The sequence below is a fragment of the Sinohyriopsis cumingii genome, chromosome 4 (genome assembly GCF_028554795.1).
Source record: "Sinohyriopsis cumingii isolate HCF-2022 chromosome 4, ASM2855479v2, whole genome shotgun sequence".
Taxonomy (NCBI): domain Eukaryota; kingdom Metazoa; phylum Mollusca; class Bivalvia; order Unionida; family Unionidae; genus Sinohyriopsis; species Sinohyriopsis cumingii.
The window spans coordinates 38270320-38298124 of NC_142964.1; the positions used below are offsets into that span (position 1 = coordinate 38270320).

The 27805-nt window shown below is 35.6% G+C and overlaps 1 protein-coding gene and 1 long non-coding RNA gene across 3 annotated transcripts; one reads left to right on the forward strand and one right to left on the reverse strand.

Moving 5' to 3' along the window:
* Positions 1 to 383: 383 nt before the first annotated feature.
* Positions 384 to 13236, reverse strand: LOC149800949 (DET1- and DDB1-associated protein 1-like). The gene is made up of 5 exons (XM_089955025.1): positions 13106 to 13236; positions 10968 to 11051; positions 10613 to 10664; positions 10394 to 10455; positions 384 to 1637 (listed from the first exon to the last, which is right to left on the reverse strand). Exons 1-5 carry the CDS (start codon positions 13106 to 13108, stop codon positions 1536 to 1538), a joined length of 303 nt encoding a protein of 100 aa, XP_089811151.1. The 5' UTR covers positions 13109 to 13236; the 3' UTR covers positions 384 to 1535.
* Positions 13237 to 13243: 7 nt separating this feature from the next.
* Positions 13244 to 26928, forward strand: LOC149800950 (uncharacterized). Of its 2 annotated transcripts, none has more exons than XR_016420573.1 (2): positions 13244 to 13325; positions 26277 to 26928. It is a non-coding gene; the product is annotated as an uncharacterized LOC149800950 (long non-coding RNA). The 2 variants fall into 2 exon arrangements; XR_016420572.1 differs by having other exon boundaries at positions 13273 to 13336.
* The last annotated feature ends 877 nt before the right edge of the window (positions 26929 to 27805 follow it).

Sequence of the window (27805 nt, forward strand, 5' to 3'; positions counted from 1 at the left end):
TAAATTAATAATTTTAAATCTATAAAATAAATATCTGTATGAAAATGAAACAATTTTATATGGATGTATTTTTAAGTGCTCAGTAAGAATATGTCACATGCCTAACACAGCTGATCTGAAGTGATTCAACTCAGGTCATACTTGGTAAAATTTGGCCTATGGATTCTACGACGAAACTCTTTTCAAAATAAAGCCATTTTCACTGACTCATAACTCACACCACTAGGAAACAACAACTGCTTCCATACACATCTAAAAATTGTTAAAGATTCAATCAATAATAAAATATTAATGCCATCAGTTTTGAAAAGCATATGGTTTACATTTCCCCCCGTTAAATTACAAAGGCAATTGCCCTAGGTCTCTGAAAGAAAAAAAAATCAAACTGAAAAATTGTTTATTTGATCTATGAAAACAATATTTATTATTAACAGTTAATACTTGCATGCAATACATTCAACTGATGCATGTACCTACCTTACATAAAAAGTCACATTGTTAAGATCAATATTTGTTTAATATGCAGAAAATCAGTAGCATGAGTTTTAACAAAATATTAATACAGGCAAGATTCTAATTCAAACATGTGCATACTATAAATGAGCAGGTTAAAAGAAACGATGCAATGATTATTCAAATCAAACAGCATCTGGCTCCTAAAACTAGTCAAGCATTTTATGGTTTTTCATAAGTGATTATAAATGACTACTTCATATTTTTTATCACTGGGTACATCTTGATCATTTTCCTTATGAAATTCTGCACCACACATTGATATATTGGGAAACAAAGTTTATTTTGTGGAAAAAAGATCACAATCTTGGGATTCTTAAGTTGGTTTCTACTTCATATATTTTCTGGATTATATTTCCGTTTCCCTTTTAACCATATCTGTATTCAACTTACCAGGAAACAATGACCACTGCCTCAATGAAGTCATATGATTGTATGGGTTTTGCACAATAACTTTTGTTGTAGGTTAAGTTCCTTGACAATGGTCAGTGTGCATGGTTTACACATAGGATAAGAAAGGTTCTGGGGTCTAAAGGTCAAGGTAATAGTAACTCAAACAAGAAAATAGTGGTTTCTAAACAGCAAGTTTACGACCACATACCTCGACCAATTGTCAAGATCACTGCAACCCAAAGTCAGCAATCTCCAGAATCAGCCCTGACCTAGTTCCTACACGGAGGTCAATTAAACATGGGGTGTACATATAATGTAAATTTTTACAGTACACTTATTTTTAAAGCAAAGATCTCAAGTCATCCTTCACAAAGAGTATAGCAAAGAATTTTTTTTTAATTTAAAACTAATGATGACAAAAGAAACACAAAACTTGGTGAAACCTAATGGGATCCAAGAAACATCTGGATGAGTCTGAAGTACAGATTGAATAATGCTGTTATGCAAGATATGAGACTACATTATTAATGTCTTAATTCATCTCATGCTTGTGGTCATTACTCTTTGATTATTTCATACTGACACCAGTTCCTCCAAAATCATCACTATCACTATATGTGATCCTTGTGCTAAGAGTTGTCATCTTCCTGGGATAACCTTGGCATCTTCTGTGGTGATGTTCCTTCACTAGATTCTAAACTGGCCCGAGTGGAATCCCTCTTACTGGAATTCTGCAAAGAAAAACCCACACCAAATAAACACAAACCAAGACCAAATAATTACCACCCTTCTCTCTCTCTCTCTCTCTCTCTCTCTCTATATATATATATATACACACACACACACACACACACACACACACAGAGTCAAATCCGGTTAATTAGCCACTGGTTAATTGGGGCAGTCGCTTATTTGGGTAAAATCTTAAAGAACAAAAACAGATTGAAAAAATAAACAGAATTTGCTTTGCTTATTTGGGACGACAAGCTTCTTCATCGGGACAGGACTGCTTGATGGCGCGTTTGTGGTGTGTTGCATGGCATGGTAGTAATTACTATGTTCATTATGGTTTCAATCAGTAATACACTTTTACCTGGCAAATATCAGACCCTTTCCAAGATGCCATGGAAAGATTTGACATGAGCAAACAAAACTGCCTTACTCAACCAAATTAACAGCAAGCTGCCTAACACCAGCCATCACCGACTGATGGAGATAAATGGAGTGCCAGAATCTGCAATTGCACATGTGATACAGCAGAAAATAAACTGAGAGAGGAATGGGCTTCACACAAAGGACATCATGGAACAACCCGAAAACGGAACCGTGAAGGCAAGGATCCAGACGTTGAAGAGGCCCTCAATCAGTGGTTCTCTATTGTAACTGGACAAGGTGTACACGTCAGTGGTCCAACGATGAAAAGGCAGAGGAGTTAGCTAAAATGTTGGGTCACAATGATTTCAAAGCATCAGATGGTTGGTTATCTCGATGGAAATCTAGGCATGACATTAAAGTCAAAAAAGCACATGGCGAGGACAGTGCTGATGATGCTCTAAGTGCTGAACAATGGAAATTAACAAAACTGCCTGACTTGCTCCACAAATTTTGTGTGTGTGTGTGTGTGATTTGGATTTTTAACGTAGCTTTAACAATTTTTTAGTCATATCACTACGATTTCTGCAGTGTGGTAGTTTATAGTGATGTCTAGTACTGGGGCATCATGCCGCAGATATGTAGCATGATGTCCCACCCAGTCACATTATCCTGACACCAGGCCAACCATTGCTAACACTAACCTCTTCATGTTGAGTGCCAAGCGAGGCAGCTGTTAGTACCAATTTTGCAAGTCTTTGGTATGACTCAGCCAGGGATTAAACCCATGACTTCCTGCATCTGAGGCGGATGCTTGAACCATTAGGCCACTGGAACAGTCAGAAATTTTGTGTAGATGACATATACAATGCTGCTGAAACAGTCATGTTTTATTGTGCCACACCAGATGGTTCCCTGACCTACAAACATGTAGCACTGTCGGGATCAAAGAAAGCAATGGATTGCATAACTGTGTTATGCTATTCAAACATGTCAGGAACTGATAAACGAAAGCTGTTGGTTATCGGGAAAAGCACTAAGCCTCAATGCTTTAAGGGGCTTAGAATAGACAGTTTACAAGTTGTGTACCTTGCTATCAACAATGCATGGATGAGTTCTGAAATTTTAAAGAAATGGCTAATGAGTTGGGACGTGGAACTACAATGGAATTCAAGAAATATTTTGCTGTTACTTGACAACTGTGCAGCACACGCTCATTTAGATTGTTTGAAAAACATCCAGCTGGAATTTTTGCCTCCCAACACTACATCCTTGGTGCGACCAATGGACATGGGAATCACAACAAATTTGCAGACTTTGTATCGTGTAAAGTTGCTAAACAACATTCTTGAATCAACTGAAGAAAACCTACTGACATCATCTTCAACAGCCAAGGAGATCAGTGCAAGGATTATCATTTTACAAGCAATACAGTTTGTCGCTGATAGTTGGCAAGAAATAAGCATCAATACCATTCATAAATGCTTTTCTCACTGTGGTTTTTAAGCATTCAGGCTTGGATATGATAGTGAAAATGACATCATTTTGGAAGTGCAACACGTCACAAACTACAAAGAATTTGCATGCATCAATAAACAATCTTCAATGCGGCAATGAATATGAAGATTGTGAGGACAAAATTGTTGAACAAATTGCAGCAAAACACCAAAAGACACCAGAAGACTTGTAAGAAGCACATGTCACAGCATCACTGTGTTAATTAAAATATTTTACAATACACTTTGAATTTTTCCTCAAATTTATCCTACTCTCTATCAAACTCAAAAGTGTTGCAAGCCTCAAATACACCTGCAACTTGAGCCAATTCCAGAAGCAATCAGATACAAATGAAACTATTAATATTACTGTCTCCAGCTTTCTGGCATATATCCTTAAAAACCAAAATCTTCTAGTAAAATATATTTAATCAATAAATTATAATACTTGGTCATAATACCTTAGGAGAACAACTATCTCTCAAATCCAACCAACAAAGGCTAACACTTTTTACCTAAAAATCTAAAGCTTATCTGCCCATCGAGGTGGCAGTTAGTGATCTCCCCTTGATATTGGGATTGGTGCCAACAAATCTGTTTCTACTTCACGTTACCTTATCATAATAAGGTACGAGGTTGAGTGAGTTACATGCCCATACCCTAGGTAGGTCATCTCTGGTCCCCTAAGGAATGCAAGACAGCTTCAGATAACAGGACTGGAGGATACACTCCATCTGTTGGGGAGTGGCTCCAAAAGGGAAAATTTCCCTCCGTCAAATTCAATGGAAGTCATAAAGCCACATCCTTTTGAAGCTGTTGAATGCCTTGGGGTGGGAACCAGTTAAACTACATCTACAGTACTAGTAGGTCGAGCTGAGCCTTGCAGGAGTCTGTGCTGATAAGCTGTCCTTTCCCTTTGTGAAGGATAAGAAGCGGTGCAATCTCCCACAATGCACAAGCTCAATAATTTTCCAATACCACTTAAGAGCTTGCACTGAGTCCAGTAGACCTAGAGATGAAGTGTACTGAGTAGACTAGGATTTGACTAAAACAAGCCTGATTTCCCATGAATGGGAGACTGTTCTTAGCAATGAAAGCAAGAGCGGTCACGAGTTATACAGTTCCATTCTGTCAGAACTGTATATAGTTTAAGTCAACCGATCAAGCATGTATCTCATTCAATCAGTCTGCCATCGCTAGTGAGAGTAGGAAGCAGGTGAATGAAAGAAGCTCTCTCAAGTGGTTCAAACAGCATATTATTCAGGCAGGTTAGCAAACATTATAGATCAATTCTGGGCACAAAGCAATCCCTTGGAAATGCAAGCTCAAAATTTGACAACAGATGGCATATCCATTCCATTATGACTCAGCTTGTTGGAGATTGTGTAATGGTATCCTTTTACTGTTATTGTTGCAAACTATTTCTCATCAAAGAGCCAAACTAGGAAATTAGCTGCTAAGGTACTGATGATCAGCAGCTCAATGTGTGAAAATTCTCCTTTTCACTTGTACAGTTCAGGTTGAGGGCTGACTAGCTTGAGCAATTTTCTTCACCAATTGACGAGAGAACTGTTTATTTGTGAGGACTTGTTCAATATGATCCAGGTGTTAAGGTTAAACAACTCTGGATTGTTATCAAATGTTTACTGTTGACGTGGCTTGAGCAGATGAGCAATATATGTACTTCCTGTGGATTTCAGCTGCAATATTGATAAAAGTTCTTGATACATAATTTTTCCCACTTGAGTAGAACCATCACGATGGGGCAACACTCCAATTATCTTGCTTTTTGTATCACGTTTAGAAACAGGTGTCTTGGTGGGTGAGCATATACATCCAAACTGTTCTAATCAATGGAAACAGCTTTTACTTCCAATGCATTCAGACAAAGGTTGGCAGTTTGGTATTCCACTTTGTCACAAATAGGTGCACCATTGGTCAAACCGATCAGGCACATATTGAGTGAAGACTGAGGGATGAAGAGACCATGCTATTTTGCATTAATTGATTCTATCATTATAATATCAAACAATGAGTCCGCTAATACCTATAGCTGGCCTGGAATATGACTTCTCCATGGATTTGTCTTTGAAGACCAGCTTAGAGATTCCCAAAGACGAATGTAAAGGTCTGGGGACTTCATTTCTCCTTGCCTTCCGAGATAATTCAACAAAGTCGCACAGAATGTGAATGACCTTCCATACATACTCTCCTTCCACCAATGGAATACTTTCTGTATGGCTTTTGTCTCTATGATACCGATATGCAATAGAAGGACCGGAGTGAGCCACTATGCACTGACCTCCTCAGATGATGGAAGCAGATGTCAAATCAAAGTTTAATACCAGCAATACAGGATTTCCCATTCCTGAGATGGGACCTCAGGTGCATTGTTTGTTTCAAGGAGCAAAGTTCTGGCCACAGTTGGGACAACAGTATGATTGAAATGGTTCCAAAAACAGGTGACCTAGGACAGTGATGTCCACTGATGCATTGAGTAAACACATACAGTGAAGGACTCTTGGGCTGAGAGGTGGTTATTTGTAAGACTTGTAGCTATTGGCTGTGCTGGATCCATAATAAAAACTAGCCACAAAGGCACTATCTAGCCAAAGAGTGCCATGGAACTGTCATGGTACAATACAGTAAGACTCCACTAACTGGCTGCCTTTCCCCAGTGCAGGTCATTGTAAGCCATCCCCACAGGTATATTTGAACTCTAGATTGGATTCAGTATTGACCATAAGTGATCTATATAAGATGGGATAGAGAGAAATTAGGGTGGAAAGATACTATTCTCTGTACTTTTATCCACATAGATTCTCAACAATCCTAGCTTTTAACTTGTATTGATCTTCAAATGAGTGAACTAGATGCACTGTGGGTAGAATGAACCTTAAAAGTGCCAGCGCACTGGTTTTGGGACTGCATAATGGGATGTTCATCAACATAAGCTGGCCCACAATTCAGCACTTTAGGCAGGATCTGCTTTGTTACTGACCTCACACTGTCAAATTCTGATGGCAGATAGTGATGAAAACAGGCCATTGTATCCTCCATGACTTTGTCAAATTCCTTATATTGGAAGCATGTTATAGTATATGTATTCTACAGAATCAGTCCCGATTGTGCCATGCTAGATGGCATCTAAGGTGTTCACTTATGAGGGCTTTGCCATTCTCATGGCTTCTATGTTTATGTAATGCTCTCCAAGTCAACCACTCGAAAACAGCATCATGCCAGTTGGTCCTTGTTGATTAGCATTTCAATAGAGACCAAACTGTTATCGAAGAAGGAGGAAGAAACCCAAACTCTGGTGGCAGCAAGCGAAAGACTTCTTCAATTTACACTTGGAAGGCAGAGTCTTCTCTTACAAGTGCAATCAGGCAAAGATGATGGAGCTTGTGAGCATACTTTGTCATGTCTAGGTGAACATGGCAACACTGATACCACCTGCTCAAACTGAAATGAAACTGCTGAAGATTTCTAAAGGACCAGCTAACCATGCTGGCAGAACATGCTGATTGGGATGTGAGCACTGAGTGAGTGTTCCCTTTGAGTGACAAAAGGTATGAGAACACAGTGACTCCATATCTGGTGTGTACTGGGACACTAAGCTGGGCACTGAGCGAATTGAGTGAGCTGTGGCTGATAATTGAAATAGCCTTGTGGTGTGGAGTAGGTAAACTGAATCAAGATTTGACTGGTGGTGACCTGTTGCAATCTGAGTCATATAGCAGTGTTCAGCTTTTAAAGAAAAGTGCCATTTAATCTTGCAGGACATGATGACATTATTTTTTTTATGTCAGGGATATTTGCCCATAGCACTGTCTGAGATAATATCTGAGTAAGCTTGGTTTAATCTCATTCCAATGTAATCAATAAAGGCCTACTGTCTTTGGCTTACCTTGTATGATTGAATGTGGTGGTGTCATAATGGTAACTTCCATGTCATCACTAATTGAACACTACCTTTGAGTAGAAAAGGCTTAAGAACAAAGTGAATCGATGTCCCAGTGAATACGGAGGCTTTATGCTGGGCAACATTTTCAGTGAGTGCTTTGTGGCCCTGTGTGGGTTAGGCTGATCCATGAGAGTGTCTGTATAATGTGAGTTTGGAAAACTGGACAAAGATTGTTAATCTGGTTGCTGAAAACAGACATCAGTTGTGGTACTGACCCGTAGCAACCAGAACCATATGGTATAACACAATCATGGTGGAAGATAGCCATTACTGTTGGCATGATATTGTCCAGTTCATTAAATTGGGACATGGTACATGATATTTGATCCACGTAGCAAGTCCATACATCTGAATTGTGAGAGAATAACTGAAGTGGTTTGTTTTTATCTCAATCTATCTCAACTACATGTTTGTTATAAAGGTGACTGGGTGCAGCAAATAGCCTACTGGTTCTGCCATGATAGGTTAATCATTATGCAATGGTAAGGGAATAGTCACAATTGTCACTGACCATGGTAGCATGGATCATTTTGTTGTTGATGGTCCATATAGAGTGTAATAACCATGGAGAAGTCAGTCATTCCCCACCATGATGTCAGCATGTAAACTGATGTATTTGTTCCACAAGGTATGCTTCTGCACCTTTCCCTTTAGTTCCCAATGTACTATAGCCAATTGACTTTCTGTCCATAACATGAAAGTCTCCCATGTATTCAGAAACTGGTAATTGCAGCAAACTACACATGTAGAGTGGTTGTCAGTCCCATGTTTCCAATGGCTGCAAAGCTTACAACTGGTCTTGCCCATGGTCTACTGCAAGACAAAATTGAGCAGACATTATATACAGTGAGTATAAGATGAGTGGCCTTTCCAAGAAGGGGCTATATTTGTGAGAAGTATAAGCACATGCAGTAAGAAATCTACATGAAACTTCAAGGCATTTAATATCTTCATTTAAAAGTAACATTAATTACTAAAAGGTTCTTCTTGTCTTAAGAATAGACATATTTAAGTAAACATACAATAATAGTTCTTGATTCTTATGTGTGAAAAGTGTATGGCGTATTGTTAGCATGCACGCTGCAAAACCATTTAAAAGCATCATTTAAATCCTGGTACAAATACTGTTTGGCATTTAGAATTACCATCTTTCTATTTACTCCATTTTCCCCAAAAATCCAGAATATTTTCTTTATTTGTTATGATATTGTTTATTTTAGTCTTTTCAACATAAACTTTGTCAGCAAGAAACCTTGAGTCCTCCCAATGGATGCTGAATTGAATAACTATTACTTATTTTCTAACTAATATTTTCTGTTAAGTGATGGCATGTTAAAGTTTAGTGACAATTTATTCCCATGTCGCTAATTGTACAGTAATGCAATTTAATCATGCATAACAAAACTTTTGCAGTAGATGATATGCCTTTTGTATAAAGAAAGTGATATACATACTATTACATACTTTTCTCTCTTTGTCTGGTATCCTGTTTTGTTCAAGGTTAGTTTCTCTTTCTGAGTGAATCTACAAAAGCTCTATTTAGCCTATGTTGACCAAGTTATGATCTTGATAATTATGTCCAACTGTAATCGTTGAAGAGAAGTACTCAACAGCTGAGTGAAGCCCAAAATTCTATCACAATATTGTCGAGCCCATTTCCTGTAAATGCCAGCAATTAAAATAATATAATATTAACTGTAGCGGTACATATAATATTAACTGTAGCGGTACATATAATATTAACTGTAGCGGTACATATAATATTAACTGTAGCGGTACATGTTATAATGTACTACACCCAACACTTCTTTCAGTAATGAAAACCTGACATCAGTAGAGTTAATCGGATTACTTACCTTACTGTATTAATTAAATATTAATACTGGACACATATTAGAGAAAATCTGACAGTTGTGAGAGGTAAGTTGGACATTTTGTTACCTAACATGCTGTTTCATGCCACATCTGATGGGTGGCTGCACATGAGGGGTACTTTTGTACAACAGCTTGTTGGTGCAGAGACAACTAGCCAGGTAGAGGAGATGGCTGCTGGTGATGAAGGGGATTGTATAAGAAGGGGACCACTGTACTGATTTGTCATCGATAAAATAAAAGTTGGAAATTTATGGATGGAATATACTTCCCCTCAATAAGAACACTCCTCCAACTTAAAGTAAAAAAGTTACAAAAATACTTGTATGTAGGTTGCAACACCTCTCTTTCCGAAGAGTGCCTGCTACTCAACATAAGTGGAAGTAGTAACTTAAGTATTCACAGAATTGGGCACCAATCCGCGTATCAAGGGGAGACTGCTCTATCTAACTGTCAGCCAGATGGCTTAAATGTTTTAGTCTGGGAGGGCTGGTTTTGCAAGGCAGTAGCAGTACTCCTAAGGTATTATTATCAGGAATGTATTTAAAGAAGAAATTCACAAATCAGATGGTTGCAGTACATCAACTTCTACTACCATGTAAGATTAAACACAACAATGGTTAGCTGGAGAACATGTCAACTTACAAAGTCTTGTTAGTATTCCACCTGTATGGGTGCACCAATCACTGTAATGACTTAGCTGTACGTATACTAGTGAAAACTGTTACAAATTTATCTTTATATGATTATCTGAAGCATGTCAATGATAGATTATTTACCTTTGATTAATCAACATAAACTGTAATTCAATGCTCCATCATCAATTATAAGTTCTTCATTTTTAATGATACATTTTTTATTTTCATTCATATTCTATGAAATGAATACTACGTCTTGTTGTTACAAGAATGATACATTTTTGAGGCACAATCCTAGGGTAAGTTTAATGTCTTTATGTAACCATTGGCAGAGTCAGGAAAAAAACAGTGATCCATGCAATTATAGTGGTTTATGATGAAACTCCATTGGGCTGAATCATATTTCCATAAAAAGTAAATTATACCTTCCTGTCCCATTGCTGGTGCAAATATCGCAGCAAAATGTTGGTCTTTTCTGTTGTAATTACTGAAAATAGAAAAGAAGTAAAAAGTCATTAATTAAGAACAGCATAATCAAATCTAAATAACATTTTCTGCTAATATTACATAATTACCCAAAAGACCTACCACAAATAAAATGAAAAATTTCAATATTGTATCCCAAGCATGATACAAAAACATACCTTGCTGTACTGGATAGTCCTTGGTCGAGATATACACTGCTGGACGCTTCATCTGCAAGGGAAGTTGTAAAGTTATTGACTTGCCAGATTGAACAACTTCATAATACCACTCTGCCTACTCTTGAAAAATAATATATGAAATATCACATGAGCTCATTTGTTTATATAAAACTATCATATTATGTTGCCTTAGATCTATTATATTTTCATTTCCAAGGGGAGACACTGTGGAGCTTTGAGATTTCTTCTATGCTTTCAGTCACTGATGTTAACTACGGAGTTATATTATCATGGTGAAAAACATCTATAATTATAGTCAACATTTTATTTTAATACTGTCAAAACAATTACTTACATTTGTTTTTCCAAGGCCAGAGTCTGCATGGAATCTGGTGAAGTTGCTTTCATTGTATGAAGGGAGTTCTTTTAAAAAGTCAGCCTGTAAATAAATAGCATGTCTGATAGCTGTAAACTGTGTGCAAAGTTTAAAAAGTTTGTACAACATTAAATATCTGTAACATATCTGAAATTTGATCACTTCATGGCTGTTACATCAGAGTATCTCTATGTTAATGCATTCCATTCATACCCAAACAATTAAAACAACAATGGAAAATATTTTAAAAACAAATATAACACACAGAAAGTAAATTTTCAATAAAATTGTCAGATTCATCCAATGTATACTCGTTCAGAGAGACCATATTCCAGCTGTTTCAGGGTTGTACTTCAGCCATTCATATTAATCTGACCAGTATTTCTGGTACTTATTTTTTCTGGATCATATCTGTGATTATACTCTCTCTCGCTCTTATCACTGTCTAATTTCTGACATTCTGGTTGCAGCTACACACTTTGCAAATACTTCCACATGTTTATAACTGCCAGTACACAATGCACTGAATATTTATCAAGAAGGATATCAATGTTAAAACACAGTGCTTGGTACAATTATTGTTAAATCATCCAGTCTAGCCTGACACCTTATACAATCTATTGTCAGTAATTAAATCAATGCTTTTGGGTCAGTACACCTGCACAGTATCGTAAGTTGTAGTTGATACCAATTTACTTGGTGGGTGGTATAACACTTCTCATTTGTGCCATGAACACTTAATGCACCTTGTCAAATACAAGATGTTGAAAGATACTCAATTAAAGCACAACAATTAACCATTTAAGGAAATGCCAACTCATGTTTTATTTTATAAATCTAGCACAAGACTACTTCTTAACTATTATGATACCAGCCAGCATTAAATTTCACTGCTACAGGTTAGTAGATTAGCATTATTTTCTATCCCTGCTTTAAGAGATCTTGATTGTTCAGAAAACAAGGACATTTTGCTGGTCTAATGGGTGACTTTTTTAGCTTTATCTCATCATGCCAAATATCTTTATTTTTTTTATCTTTCCTCCTATCCTTCACAAAAATAAAAAAGTAAGGTTGGGGTTGATACTGGTCCTACAATGTAAGACACCAACCCTGATATTAGCTGCAAAGTGATGGAAGCAAGGAATGCCAAATTGGTTAAAGGATGATAAGTATCTTGAACAAAAAAAAAAAACCCTATCTAAACACTTTCTTCAATATTAGTATATATTTATCCATTTCATTAAAGAAATACACTTCAGCTTAATCCAATTTCGACATTCTTCCATCTCATTCCAGCCAACTGAAATGTAAGTAAGGGAACCTAAAAACACATGTTTGCTTCTGTCAAAATTTTAAAATATTAGATAAAAGACATCAAAGTAAAGTAAGACTAAGGCAATATTACTTTATTTTGTAGAAAAATGTTGCTATGGGCTGCATTCAGTGTGAGATAGTCCTAAACATTTGTCATCTTGTTCCCATTTGAGTCAGCATGGGAACACATCGAAGCACCGTTATTTTGGCAGTAAGTTAGCAACACAAAAACATAAATGTCGTGGTCGATGTCTTACACTGTAGAACATAGGTTGCCATATAGAAAATGCGAGTAATGGATCAAAACAACTCAGATTAGCTGAATACATTATGCAGTGAATCCGAGCCAAAACAGAACTCGTTTTAGTTAATCTGGTTTAGTTGGCCTCTCCTGTTCCAGAAATAAGCGTGATGACTTTTTTTCTTCTTCTTTTTGTAAGAAAAAGTGGGAGGGGGAGACTAGACTAGGACATATAAGGTTGTAATTGTAAATGTGACCAATTAAAAAACGATGATGGACACATGTCCCAACCGTATGGAATTATTATTACGTTTTATACAGACTCTGGGTCAGAAATGAGGAAATTTGGATCATTAATCACCAACGACATTCGCACTGCGAATCGCAGACAGTAGACACGTTCCGGTTGTGCACGACACCGAAAAACTCTAAAAACCCTTCAAAATGCGGTACCTATTAAAAAACATATGCATCATTACTTTAGATTCTAAAAGTGTTTTATATAATTCATATTTCTATTTAGAGTCGGAACTGAAAGACTTTAAAAAGAAATACTGGTTACCATTTTCTTCTCATAATGACAGCAAGTCAGTATCACTCTCAACCAAGTCGGTCGGATGCTTGTTATACGCAGACAACTCTAGCCTGGTTCCAGGACGATTTGTAGATACAGCATATTGGTGTAATTATATGTTGAAGTACAGTCAGGAACTCTGCTCTCTTTGCTGGCCTGGTTACTGCCCCTTTTGGTTGTACACTACAGATATTCTGAACGTTTGTTGGTGGGTGTAAGGTGAAGTTGTTTACATTTGCAAACATGCACACTGGAGAGAATGTTGTTATAACTCTATGTTACTTTTATGTAATGTGGCTGAAATTTATTTTGATATTATACTTGTGGAAATTGTTCATTATCTAAAAACTTCTCCCATGCGCACCCCCCCCCCATCAGCCTGAACGAGTCTAAAGTACACTATATTTAGCAGTTATTAAAATAGGGAAATTAATTTTGTCAGATTAGACAATACTAGCTTCTGAAAGTGCATTGAATGAATTACTGAAGGTATAAATTGTACATATTTAATTTTTTTTTTTTAAACAACAAACCTCTGAAGTTCAGGAAGTGAAAATTACTTGGCGGATCTAGTAGTAGCAATGGTTAGATAGATGCACATCTGAAATAAGTCCAGGCTCTATAACCCATAGTCAGTCTATCAATCATACACCAAAATAATGTGAATTAAAGGTTCTTTGAACAATAACTTAGATATACAATGCTTGTTCTTGCTTTTTTTTTTAATAGCCAGTATAACCAGTGAGGAAATCCGGGTAAATTTTGTTTCTTTAAAATTCTAACCTTAGTCTGGATGTTGTGTCAACGTTTCGAGCAGAATTTTGTTCATAGTCTCACTCAAATTTATAACTCGGCCCATTTTTTAAAATTATAAATGATAAAAACGATGCGTGAATTTCATACATAGCATTTTTATGTTGGATCAACAGTGTAAAGTGGACAGGATCTTATGTGATATTTTGCTTCATTTGTCAATGATTTAGGGAATCCTTACATACGTTCTTATAACCCTTTGACGTTTATACATGTAATAAATATCTTTCACAATTCATTAACTAGGTTAAGTGCAGCTATGGCAAATATCTTGAAGCAACATACCTAGCGGCTAGCCCTACAATGTAAGACGAAGCACGTTATTTTTGTTTTAGTGCTATGTCTCACTACCCAAACAATGGGTTGTATAGCATGTTCTGATGTTGGTTGACATCAGAACAACTGGGAATCACTTTATTCCCATTTACCCCATACACTGGAACTGTCCTGTGAATTGAATTCACATTCAACCTATGTTGTCCAGTTACCTTAGTCCTACATGTAAGACCCCTTTTGGGCATCAATAAAACAAAAATAACATGCTATGTCTTACATTGTAGGACTGCAGTTACCTGTATCTAATACATTTATGGTCAATTTCATTTAACTACAGAACACGTATTGGCTGTTATTTTTTATACATATTACATTAGTTTTTATTTAATATTTGTGTGCGGACATCACTTTTAAAGATCATTCCATGCCAAGTTACCCAGATTTACTGGTTGACCATCTCTGATCTCCATGACTTTGTTTCAAAAGTACATCTGTGTAAATGATGGCTGTATACAGAATGTAAATAAACAATTGAAATTACTTGTGACATTATGGCTGATTGAAGGGGGGGAGGGAGTAACATATCTTTTTCATTCTAAAAGTCTACAGTTTACAACTGATTGTAGTAACATTTTTATTATTAAAATGTAAGACTGCACTTTACTGTTTTGTGACCTGGGGATCTGAATCTTACCTCATAGATATTGGTAGAGATGGGCATCCATGTTTCCACCAGTCAAGAAGATCAATTCGTATTTCAATGATATGCAATTAACCAATATAAAAACTTTGAGAATTTGACTAATTTCTGCCACCACAATTATTTTTCCTATCTGAAATCTACGAAGGAACCAAATTATTGTTTTATGTAAGAAATACAAACATAAATACTTCAGTTATACAGTATTTACAATTACACATTAGTTACAAAAATGCTGGCAAATTCTCTTTAATCAGGACTTCATCCTGCATGGAGAGCTTGTATGACCGAACTCAATGTCTTTTGAGTCCAGAAATACCAGTTAAACAGATGACATCCAGAAAGGTAACCAGAACTGATCTCAGTGCGATACAGGCAGCCAGAAGATATCTCCAGTATGGGATCGCATCATAAAGCTGTTAAACAGATCACAGTTTACATCAGAGAACTCAACAATACTTCCAATATACCATTCCTTGTCATAAACACATGCAACACACTTTCAGAGCTACATTTTGTCATGATGCATGAAATTGGGATTCACCGTTGTCTGCTTCTCGCCTCAAGTGACCCTGGTAAAATCACAGTTTACAGAGATTCTTTTCATCTTCAATTCCTCTTCAGAGATTGGAATTAAGGAGTGACGAAAATGGGTACCTGCAATAGTCTTTCCTTTGTTAAAACGCGTAGACAAATGAAAGTTTGTTGCACTGTTTGCAACAGCATCAGTAGATGTACAATAAAATTTTACTCCATGGTTTCAGCTGCCCAGTTGAACATTGGAGTTGGTGTTCCAATGATATATACCATAGCCTGCAAGTTGGTTAGAACAAACTCATTGTTTCACTCTACCAACATTGCCACCACAAGGGCTCTTGCCATGGCTTATGGCAAACAGTTCCATTCTGCTTCAAGTCTGTGGTCTTTTTGATGATGACACAGATTAGTCAAGTTCTTTAAGTTTATTATATCAAATGGCAAGTTGCCATATCACTAAAATATCTCCATGATGACTGGTAACATGGTCATGAGATTGGGTATCTGGTCTGAAATGAATGAATGTACAATGATAGTGTCATGTTTGAGGTAGTATGAAGTAATCAAACATTATTTAGCTCACCTTACATTCAGTGATATACCACAAATTCTATTTTATAATGATTATACATGTCAGTGATTAAACAGAACAAATTTAATAATTTGCAAGGGTTGTTTTCAGCTTGGAATAGGGTGTGCACGCACATCATGATTTAAGTGTGAAGGCACTGTGACACGTAGCTGAAATATCACAAATACAAGTTACAACTAAAATAGGTATCTTCATCATAAAAAAATCATGCCAGGTAATTGCCAACAAGGTCAAACCAAGCCTGTTTTGAGGGCACAATTTTCACATTTTGTCATGTGTCTCAAGTTTGAACTTCTGGTATAGCTTTACAATGAACTTGATTCGGATGAGATTAATTTGTTACAATCGTAGTTATAGTTTTCATATAAAATCATATATGGTGTCTGATTGATGACCAGGTAGTAGTGCTAACTTAATATCTCAAAGAAAACAAATAGGTAATAAACAAAAGACTAGCTATGGAATTGTAGATCTAAAATAATATCTGCATTATTGAAATCTGAACTCAGATTTAGAACGTCCAGGCCATAAATATGTAGTATAGCAAACTTTAGCCTGATATCTGTATAATACAAACTATACTAGCATTTTGAAAACCCTCCATTGTAAACCAATGAATTTGAAAGTGTAAAAAAAACTATGTTGAACAGCGAAGAGTCTTGGATTTGGGTTATTTGGTATGAAATGACAGTAATCTTTGTATGACCAGTCAGTACTATTAGATCATAATATTGTATTTTGTCCAGTTACTTGCAATCATATTAAGTAAAAGTACTGTTATCTGTCATTTAAGTACATGCTGTGATCATCTTATGCAAGTGAGCATCACCTTCATTAGGTACTGCAAGTGCCACTCATCCATTATTTCCTTTTGGCTTTCAAATATAGATTCAACCCAGTTACAAGGATATTTACTTAAGAAAGTTTATTCCTTGCATTTTGTTGATTTTCGTACAAAGATAGATTGAAAAACAATGAGAGAAAAGTTTGTATTGGTAACACCTTAAATGATATTAAACCCCACATTCTTACATTCTATTATTTTAATTCCTTTTATATGTCTTTGACAAATTTGATGGTCAGCTTCTTTTGAGTAAGTTCTTTTCATCATGCCCAATCTATTGATGGCACAACTCTCAAATAGAAAGAGAAAATGAGAAAAAGACAATATTTCTGGACTCCTTTTGCAGGAGTGGGGTGGGGGGTGTCACTCCTTGCGATGTGGGTGTTACATAGCAAGAGTTTGAGAGGTACTGGGTTTGAACAGTAAAAAGGATGTCAGAACCTGAAGTCTGCAATGTCGCAATTTTTTCATTAAAATAAAAAAAAATCACTCAATATTGAAATGTGAATGTTTGATCTTAAAAGAAACAAAGCATAATTTTCTTTAATTTAAAGGGTATTTTAAACTTAATTTTCAATAAGCATGAAGTTGGTAACAAAATGATTTCTACAAAATTTAATCCTATGATTATAAATAAATTTGAAATAAAACTTTAAAAAATCCATTCCATACTATATTTAAAAATTAGTATTGTATAATAATTCAAGATTACAAGTGCTATGAAAGTGAATGAAATACTTTCTTAATATATTTCTTATCAAAAGTCAACGTCTTAAAGCGTTGAGAACAACAAAAATATATCTAAACTACGACTATATCTGTTTCTTTTAAAAAGGAAGTCAGAACCTGAAGTCTGCATTGTAGCAACTTTAACTGGGCTGTCAGGCACAGATTTTATATATATATAACACCTAAGCTCTGAAAGCCGTTCGTAATTCCACAAAACTACAAAGTTTTTTTCATTCCGCTTCTAAGAATACTTTGCTGCATCAAATTTGTGTGCAGTGCAAGACGCAGGCTTTGACTTTAAAACAATTATTGTTATGTCTTGATGCAAGTAGCGAGGAAGTTGCTAACATACAGTTTTTATGCATGTACTGTATTGTAGACTTTCTATTTCGGAATGTACGAGAAACAAAGTAATATATCTGGTATAATGTACAAATGATGTGGTACATAGAAACAATGGTAATCTGTCCTAAAGATATACAATTTGGATTACAATAATAAAATTCTAACAAAGATAAACCTTATTAAAGGAATGCAATTTTGAATTGCACAATTAAAACTTCTGAGAGTTATAATCTTTATTACAATTATACACATATAAGTTACAAAGATGAAAACTGGAATTTATATTTAAAAATTCCTTAAAAAATTCAGTCATAATAGATTGTAATCGGAAGGTGTAAATTAATCGAAGCTCATAAGTGAAGAATGTCTTTCATTGTTTCTTTCCAAAACAGTATGACAAATATGCAGGTGAGCAGCACTTCATATAGGTTTATAACATCATAACCATTCTGTGCCCTAATTTCAGTCCATCTTTTTTGTGAGCTAGTAATCAGTCCAATGTTTTCTCACAAAGGAGAATTTAAGGACCTGTGCCTATCATTATTTATTTACTTTATGGTGCTAAATTTCCACAAATGTTAGCACAAGAAGAGGACATTCTTATGAATCCCTATCTCCAAGTCCATACTGCTCTAAGAATAACCTACAGTTCCAGATAAATTGTTCTAAATACAACATCATCACCAACTATAACCAAAGCATAGAAACATGCTACTTTCATACATGTTTTGTTTTTCTTTTTTTCATCTTGAACTAGTGGATATGATTTTTTCCAAACTCCCCCCAACCCCAAATCAAAACAGAGAACTTCATTGAACATAAATGTAGTATTATTTACCATCACCAATCACCCATTCCAGGAAATACGAAACTTGCTTATAAAATAACTATAACTGATGAATGATAGCTCTATTTTCAAATTTTTCTAGATTGAAATTGAGGCATTGTATATGTACTTTTTGAAAATAATGCTTATCATGCAAAAAAGGAACACATTTCCACTCTTAATCAGTTCAGTATTTCATTAGTAAAACTCAGACGAACAGTTAACACTTGTGGAAACCATAAAAAAAAAAACAAATCCTAATCTTACACATCCTCCTCCTCATTCATCTTCTTCTTCTGTTGTTTGAAGTTATACTTCTCCTGCCTGTATCATATATGCTATCCTCTATTTTGCCATGTGTCTAGTTTATGTTTTCTATCAGTTTTTCTCATCATCTGTCATATCCCTCTTTTTTAAAAAAAATAATGGCCCATCAACAGGATTAAAATTCTATCCTTGAAATGTCTCCAGTTATGATGTGATGTGACATTTAAAGGTATTACAATTAATTCAACTTTAATTAAATAATTAAATCTATATTGTGTCTTGTTGGATTAAATGGTATACAGGTATCACATGCTTAAGGTGCTGAGCATTCAGACAGCAGTTCTTTTTTCTATCTTAAAGTATGCATGAAACCTATAATATTGATTTTACTAACAAATAAATGCTAACGAGATATTCCACATGCAGATATTATATCACCCAGTTTAATTCATTTTGCCTAAATTTCGTATCACATTGTGCCCTGTATCTATTGAGAGAAATATCACTATAAATAAGTGCGTCATTTTCCATTAAACATCCGGCTACATCGTATTGAGAATAAGCTTCAGGGCTTAACATTCAGTGAATATTTTCCGCATTTGCGTTATTATTTCCTCGAACATTTTTCTATAATTTAGTATTATTACACCTGAATTATTTTTTAACGGAATTTCTGAGAGCCTTAACAGTGTTAACAAATTTAGCCTTGAAGGCTTTAACATTGTAGGGATCGGGTGAACATTTTATCGCTCTTCAATAATGGCCAATACTTTATCACCAATTACCCCACGCACATGAACTGGCCGATGAACTGAATTCACATTCATCCCATGTTTTCAACACATTCATGCCAGCGGTAATCAAAATAAAGCGCACTTATCGGATGTTATTTTTATACCCATGGCATTAGTCTTTATTTAATGCTTGTGAGTTGACATCATATTATATTATGAAAGAAACGTCTATATGATCAGAGAGTAACTAACAAATGACATCTGTTTTTAATCGTAGTGTTAACTTGTGCATCATTTCTATTTTAGGACCTCAAACATAAAATAGAGCAAGTTTCTACTGTTTTAGACACCAAAAAAAAACATTTTTGTAGGCGAAGAATGCAATGATTCAAATGAAGACATTGCAATAAGATTTTAACAATATATTTGTCCAATAAAAATGTCATTCTATACTTTGTATTTGGTAGTGAAGGAGCATTTTAATACCCAGTGATATGGTGTTGAAAATGGATGCCATAATAGGCAATAATAATAATTTACTGAAGTCACCATATTCATTTAAAGTGGGAGTAAAGCCTGCTGACGACACTGAGGTGATGGAGAATATAATAAAAGAAGATGCAAGAAATCTCGATAATTTTCTGATAAGACCCGCAAAACAGAAGAAAAAACTAATAAGGATTATACAGGCAATGTCACAATATGTGATGATATAGACACAAACAAACAATCCTTTACTATTATTGTATATACTTGCAGGAGCTGGTGCAATTGACTTTTTAAATTAATTAACTTGTACATCTTAAATTTTCATAGTTACTACAGTAAACCTCTCCATACAATTGCACAGAACGATAGTAAAAGTTATACAGATCGACATTGATTATTTCAGTAATGGGTAGCAATTTTTAGATTTTGATTCTGCATACCTTTAAATGGCATTATTCACTTTATTTAGATTCTCTTACAGACGTATTCATTTGGAAGGTCATTATTTACACACACCGAGAATTACATATGGCAAAATCAAGGTTAAAGTACGTGGACATTTTTGGGCGAGGTCAGCCACAAGGTGTGATCCAGTACAATCCTGATTGAATGTCGCTCGCTGTGTTGTCACAATGAAAGATATGCGTGTTGATTAACAAATTCGTACTACCCTTTATTGTGGCGATTAGACTCGATGTGCCCTTTTCTTGACCCATTTTAAAACCTAGTCACCATTGTGAAGGTCCATAGCGATCGTTAATTTTCTTCAGGAAGTTTCTTGATAACAGTTAAGGTGCAGTGCATTCATTAATCAGGATTAAATATACTTTGTTAAGCAAAATTAGTATTATATTTTAAAGCAGCAAGTCATAATTAAATTCAAGATGAGTAAATGCGCATATATGACCTGTATGAATTTTATTGTAGCTAAATAATGGAAAAATTATGAAAATGACATCATCCGCTAATCAAGAAATATTTTTTCAGCTGATGTTAAGAAGCAGCAAGCACTGTTTATACCAAGTAATTACTTATGCATTTTTCATAGCTAAGTTAGAAAAATATTCAGCAATATTTTCATTACCTTGTTTTGAATTCATCGAAGAATGATTTCGAACCGCAGCTATGACATGTACCGACGCAGCTACTGCTCGTTAATAGTTTTACAAAATGTTTTATGGTTCGGCAAGAGTTGTACTAAAACAAATTGCTGCAAAACATTGGCAATTGTTACACCTTTATCTTTGAACAACTGTTTTAACCGTTCAAATAATGACAAACTTTTATTTTTGAATGTTATTAATATTTTTTCCTAAGTTATTTTCAACATCTACTAAACGGCTAACTTTTTGTACTCTTTTGCATTAATACTCTTGTAACATCAGATGTAATTTAGTTCTGGTAGCTGGATCTTTTCTGGAACACAATGAATTTGATTTTCTTCTGTGGATGTCATTCACGTCAGAGTCTGTTTTCATTGGGATTATGTTTGTGTACCACTTAATTTTCTCTCATCTTGATTAGTTAACAATTTATATTTTCTCAACAGACGTACGTTTTTATGAGACATTTGTTTAAAAAAAAATGATTTGTTGAATCAGTACTGGAATTTTTAAAATTATCACACATTTATGCTATATCGTTCAAAGATTATAACATATTATTTTCAGCAACACTATTTTTGAATGTATTCATATATGTTTGAATGGTTTCTCCTAAAAGGAATCTTTTTTTAAAAAATTAGTTATAACTTTAATAATAGCATACTGTGTTACCAGCCAGAAATGTTGAATGTCGGGATTACTAGTACACAATACATTGTTTTATTCATGACTTTAAAATGAGATTTATTTAACATGCGGTTGTATTCACTAAACTTGACATTATGTTTAATATCTTCTTGGTATTCATCAAGAAATATTAGTTGAAATGTTGATGTTTTTTGTGGTGGGTAGATTTACCAACACTTGGTGTAGGATTTTTGGGGTGTATGGTTTTAGGTTTACCAGCACATGGTGTGAGATGTTTGGGGTGTAGGTGGTTTAGGTTTACCACCAATTGGTGTAGGGGGTTTAGATTTACCACCACTTGGTGTAGGATGCTTGGGGTGTAGGGGTTTCAGATTTGCCGCTACTTGGTGCAGGATGTTTTGGGTGCAAGAGGATTACATTTACCATCACTTGTTGTAGAATATTTTGGGTGTAGGGGGTTGAGATTTACCACCAATTGGTGTAGGGTGTTTGGGGGTGTAGGGGGTTTAGATTTACCACCACTTGGTGTAGGATGTTTGGGGCATGGGATGTTTAAGTTTACCATTACTTGGTGTAGGATGTTTGGGGTATGAGAGGTTTAAGTTTACCACCACTTAGTGTAGGATGTTTTGTGGTGTAGGGGGTTTAGATTTACCACCACTTGATGTAGGATGTGTGGGGCATGGGATGTTTAAGTTTACCATTACTTGGTGTAGGATGTTTGGGGCAAGTTAGGTTAAAATTTACCACCACTTGGTGTAGGATGTTTTGTGGTGTAGGGGGTTTAGATTTACGACCACTTGGTGTAGGATGCTTGGGGCATGGGAGGTTTAAGTTTACCACCACTTGGTGTAGGATGTGTGGGGCATGGGAGGTTTAAGTTTACCATCACTTGGTGTAGGATGTTTGGGGCATGGGAGGTTTAAATTTACCACCACTTGGTGTAGGATGCTTGGGGCATGGGAGGTTTAAGTTTACCATCACTTGGTGTATGATTTTTGGGTGTAGGGGGTTGAGATTTACCACCACTTGGTGTAGGATGTTTTGTGGTGTAGGTGGTTTAGATTTGCCACCACTTGGTGTAGGATGCTTGGGGCATGGGATGTTTAAATTTACTACCACTTGGTGTAGGATGTTTGGGGTATGAGAGGTTTAAGTTTACCACTACGTGGTGTAGGATGTTTTGTGGTGTAGGGGGTTTAGATTTGCCACGCTTGGGGTATGGGAGGTTTAAGTTTACCACCAATTAGTGTAGGATGTTTGGGGCATGGAGGATTTAAATTTACCATCACTTGGTGTAGGATGTTTGGGGCATGGGATGTTTAAGTTTACCATCACTTGGTGTAGGATGTTTGGGGCATGGGAGGTTAAAATTTACCACCAGTTGGTGTAGGATGTTTTGTGGTGTAGGTGGTTTAGATTTACCACCACTTGGTATAGGATGCTTGGGGCATGGGATGTTTAAGTTTACCACCAATTGGTGTAGGATATTTGGGGCATGGGAGGTTTAAGTTTACCACCACTTTGTGTAGGATAAGGTATAAGCATTTGATCAGGATCAGGACGAAGAGCAGGACGATGTTCAAGAGTAGGCCCTTCAATAACGTAACCACAACCACTTTCCGTCATATTTCACTATTGAAATGGATCAAAAATCCAAATTGAAAAATAATTATTAAAACATTAATTAATATTTCAATGTCAGTACTCTAAATCCTACTAAATGAATTAAGAATCAGTATAGTAAATGGAAGATAGGATGATGCAACTGGTAATAACTTCACCGATAAGGTACTGGATAATACAGAATGAAAACAAATCAAGAAGGCATTTGATTTGTGGGAGTACATGTTAGATAGACTGAAGTATCAAAGTCACAGATGCAATAATACTAGGAATTGCATCTTTGATGAGTAAAATGCATATAACTGATCACTTAATCGAATGACAGAAATAATTGAATGCGATAATACTAGGAATTGCATCTTTGATGAGTAAAATGCATCTAACTGAACACTTAATCGAATGAGAGAATTAATTGAAAGAAGACTTCTTAACAGCAGAAGGAATTAGAAACGTTGTGGGATTTTATCTTGAGCGCTGGAGTACCAATTACAGCAATTAGTGCTCACAAAGTCTTGTATTCTAGTGTAATCTGTTCTAGGTTTAAGTTTGTCTAAAATTACTTCAGTCCACTTGTAATATCTTGTAACGTAATATGTGATGCCAAAAATATAAGGTCCAAAGACTAGTTTGCCATTTGTCTTTAAAAGAAAGTTTCCTTTAGACTTCGAGCTAGGTCAAAATATATCTATACCTAAATCACTAACTGATTTGTAAAGATCTTGTTCTTTGATGTTTGGTTTATTCTTAAATGTATGAATTTAAACTATTTTCCTACAACTTTGTCAAGCTTTGGACATCATTTCTTCCCAGGCTGTTTCTTTGGAAATAAGATGCTCCAAATGTGTTTAAAATGGTACTGTTAATATTTCATTAAATTGATGTTTAAAAGTATTTCACCTGTGTGCATTAGTAGTTAAGATGACTAGTTTTGAGAACCTGTGATATTATCCGGAAATACAAAACTGCATAGACACCGGTTGTCTTATCACTGGCATACACACTTTGGAATCAAATAGTGTCATAAACTCATTGATTTGTTGTTTAGTGATTGTGAGATTCTCTAACCTTCTATATGATAATATTATTTCCATTAAATATAAATTCTGCCTACTATTGTCAAGCATTCTACTGTAGAATCCAGGGATAGCACTTTGTGTTGTTTGATGTATATTTACAATTATAGTTAATCATGTGTATCTTGATTTCTGTCGCAGAAATCGGAATCACAGTGTAGTTAGATGACAATTAATTACTAGGTGGACATGCGAGTGTCTGCAATCCACAAGTGTATATGCAACCGTTTTTGTCTCATCTTTTATTGGTGCTGTGTTTTTATTAATGATGATATATGGAATGGTGCATGCAGGCAAGGTGATCGGTACCGTTTACCCTCGGGTCTGGGTTCGAATCTCCGTAGTGTGCAAAATAAAAATTCTCTAACCTGTAGGATATTATTTTAAGTACTAAATATTAATTTTGCCTAGTACAATCGAGCATTCTCCTGTATTATCCAGGGATTGATATTATTGGAAATATCATAAACATCACAATGCGAGTTCTCAGTATTAGGAGAATTTGCAAAATATAAGCGAAACCGGGACCAGGAGCCCTGATGTTTACCTTATCACAACTCCCTATCCCACTTTATATGAGTAAATCTAACTCTTTTCTACAGACTATGGTCCAGAAATGTCAAAGTGTATAATTCTTGTCAAGGCAGCTTAAGTTTTTTTTTTTTTCATTTATGGCGCTAGTGCCTGAACAAATTGTCAGGAACTTATGGTATTGCGAATTAAGTCCAAAAATAATCCAAGAATAAAAAAAAATACAAGTCCTATCAATGAAAAGTTCTAAGTGAATCAGAGTTCAAATCCCGATGGAATCCAAGATGGAAGGCTATGACGAATGTAACAGCCAGCGTTGTACTGATGTGTCAACAGCCTCTTGTTGAATCACAGAAAATATTATTCCATTTTTTAAAATTTTGTATAATTTCCAAAGAATGTCTTTGCCCCATAATTATTAGAGCACTTATGTATTTCCAGGGAAAATAATCACTTAATTCAATATTTTGAAGAAAATAAAAACTCAGCCCAACATAGAGCAACTTGACGTCTCAAGTGTTAAGGCACAACTAACTGAATTCTTATCACAACATCAGGTATAAAACTAGGTACAACGCAAAACAGATTCCAGGATGAGGGTCAAGAGTTCAACCTTCTGGAAGAAATGGACGCTTGTTACTTGATAAATATCATGTCGACCAGCTGTGACCTTGACTCAATTTATCGTTTCTTAAACTGAGAGAGTATAAAAAAAAATATAAAAAGTTGTTTACCAAAACTTCATTGAATGTGAAACAATGTCAGCGAAAAGATACAATGTATCATTTATTAGTTGTTTACGTCGAAAATAAAATAAAAAGAAAAAAGATCAGTTAGAACTGAACTCTATTCTGGACAATACCAAATGCAGTAAACAAAATTACATTATATTAGCATGTAATGGAATAAGAAAATTAAAACTAACAGGCAAATAATTAAATTACATATTCATAACAGTTTGCTAAAAGGAGAAGGTGGACACCTCAAGTTATTTTTGCGAAAAGCATTATTATATTTTTCTTTCAGTCTACTCATTTACTATGGCTGCCAGTACTCGACAACATTCCGCCTCCACATCTCCGTCGCAAGGAAGCAACCTAAAAACTTCTGGCTAAGATGTATGCCAGTGAGAAAGTTCCACTGTACATGGACATCACCTAACATCCAGCAGTCAGCTTGGCTTCGAGACATCCAGTCTGGTTAGGTTCGTTGCCGGTGGATTTGACAGCTATTTCAGCACGGATTGATGAGTGGTCTTTAACAGATGTTATAAAACACTCTCTCGTAGATGCGCCGTCTGCCCAACTGGCTTAAACATTCCATGACATCTGTGGATCCCGCTGAACCGTTTCCGGACAGGACAGTGCCGTTGTGTAGTCAACCTTGTCCGATGGGGCCAGGTCACTGACTGTTCCTGTAGCTGTGGTACTCTACAGACCATGTCACACATTGTGAACAACTGTCCACTGACAAAGTTCCCCGGCGGACTGCAGGCTCTGCACCTTGCTCATGACGATGCTGTTAAATGACCGTGCATGCACTGCACACAGTTTAATTTCCTAATCCAGTAACTTTAATTTGTCTCGAGTGTGCCTTGTCCTGAGTTTATTATAATTTTAATTTTTTTTTAAGGTTATCGTAACTCTTTACGAGATGGTAATAAACAAAAATTCGAGTACTCTGGTAATTTGATTTTAACTTTAAATTACCATGTTTTCGTTTCCCATCAGAGGATGTATAAACATACAAGTATGCTAGATCCGAACTGTCAGAAACTTTCTTCCCTTGTGTCCTCCATATTATTCAATTTGCTCTTCCTCATGGTGTCACCTTACGTTTCAAGAGTATTTATATTATTCGAATATCTTTCCGTTTGTTTGTAAATCCCCGCCCCCCATTTTGAAAACGAAAAGCATCAAGGATCATGTGCACAATACGTAGTCATTTCATTCACTGATTTATAACTTCTAACCTGATTTCACCCAATGGGTGCATACCACTGTCGACTTATTTGCGTTTCAGCGCAGACGGAAGCTCCCGATGTAAAACAAGCATACAGATTGCTCGCTGTCCGTTTCTTGTTTCTAGAAGAATCTATTTCACTACAAATTTTGTTACCTGCGTCCAGTATTTTCAATGGCTAGTTATAATATTTCTAAAAAAACAATAGTAGAAGGAACTCTTGTATACACGCATGGAAAGAGATGAGACTAAAGTATTTACGGAATTATTTAGATTATCAAAAACGGTGAACTACGTCACATCTGTTGTTTGAGAACATAAACTGGCCCAAGTCAATATGGTGACCGTCCGTTTAATTCAAAACTCCAATAAGTTGACAGTTTTTGGGATACCCGACGAGAATCAGGCTAGAACTTTTAAATCAATAAATGAAATGACAACGTTTTGTGCATATTTTTTTATATCCTTGATGCTTTCTGTTTTTAAAATCGGTAGGTGGCAAAAAAGAAAAAAAGAGAAAAGGGAATGGTGTCAGAGTACCAAATTAGAAAGCTTGGATAACTTTCTGAACAGTGAACACGAGCAATTATAGT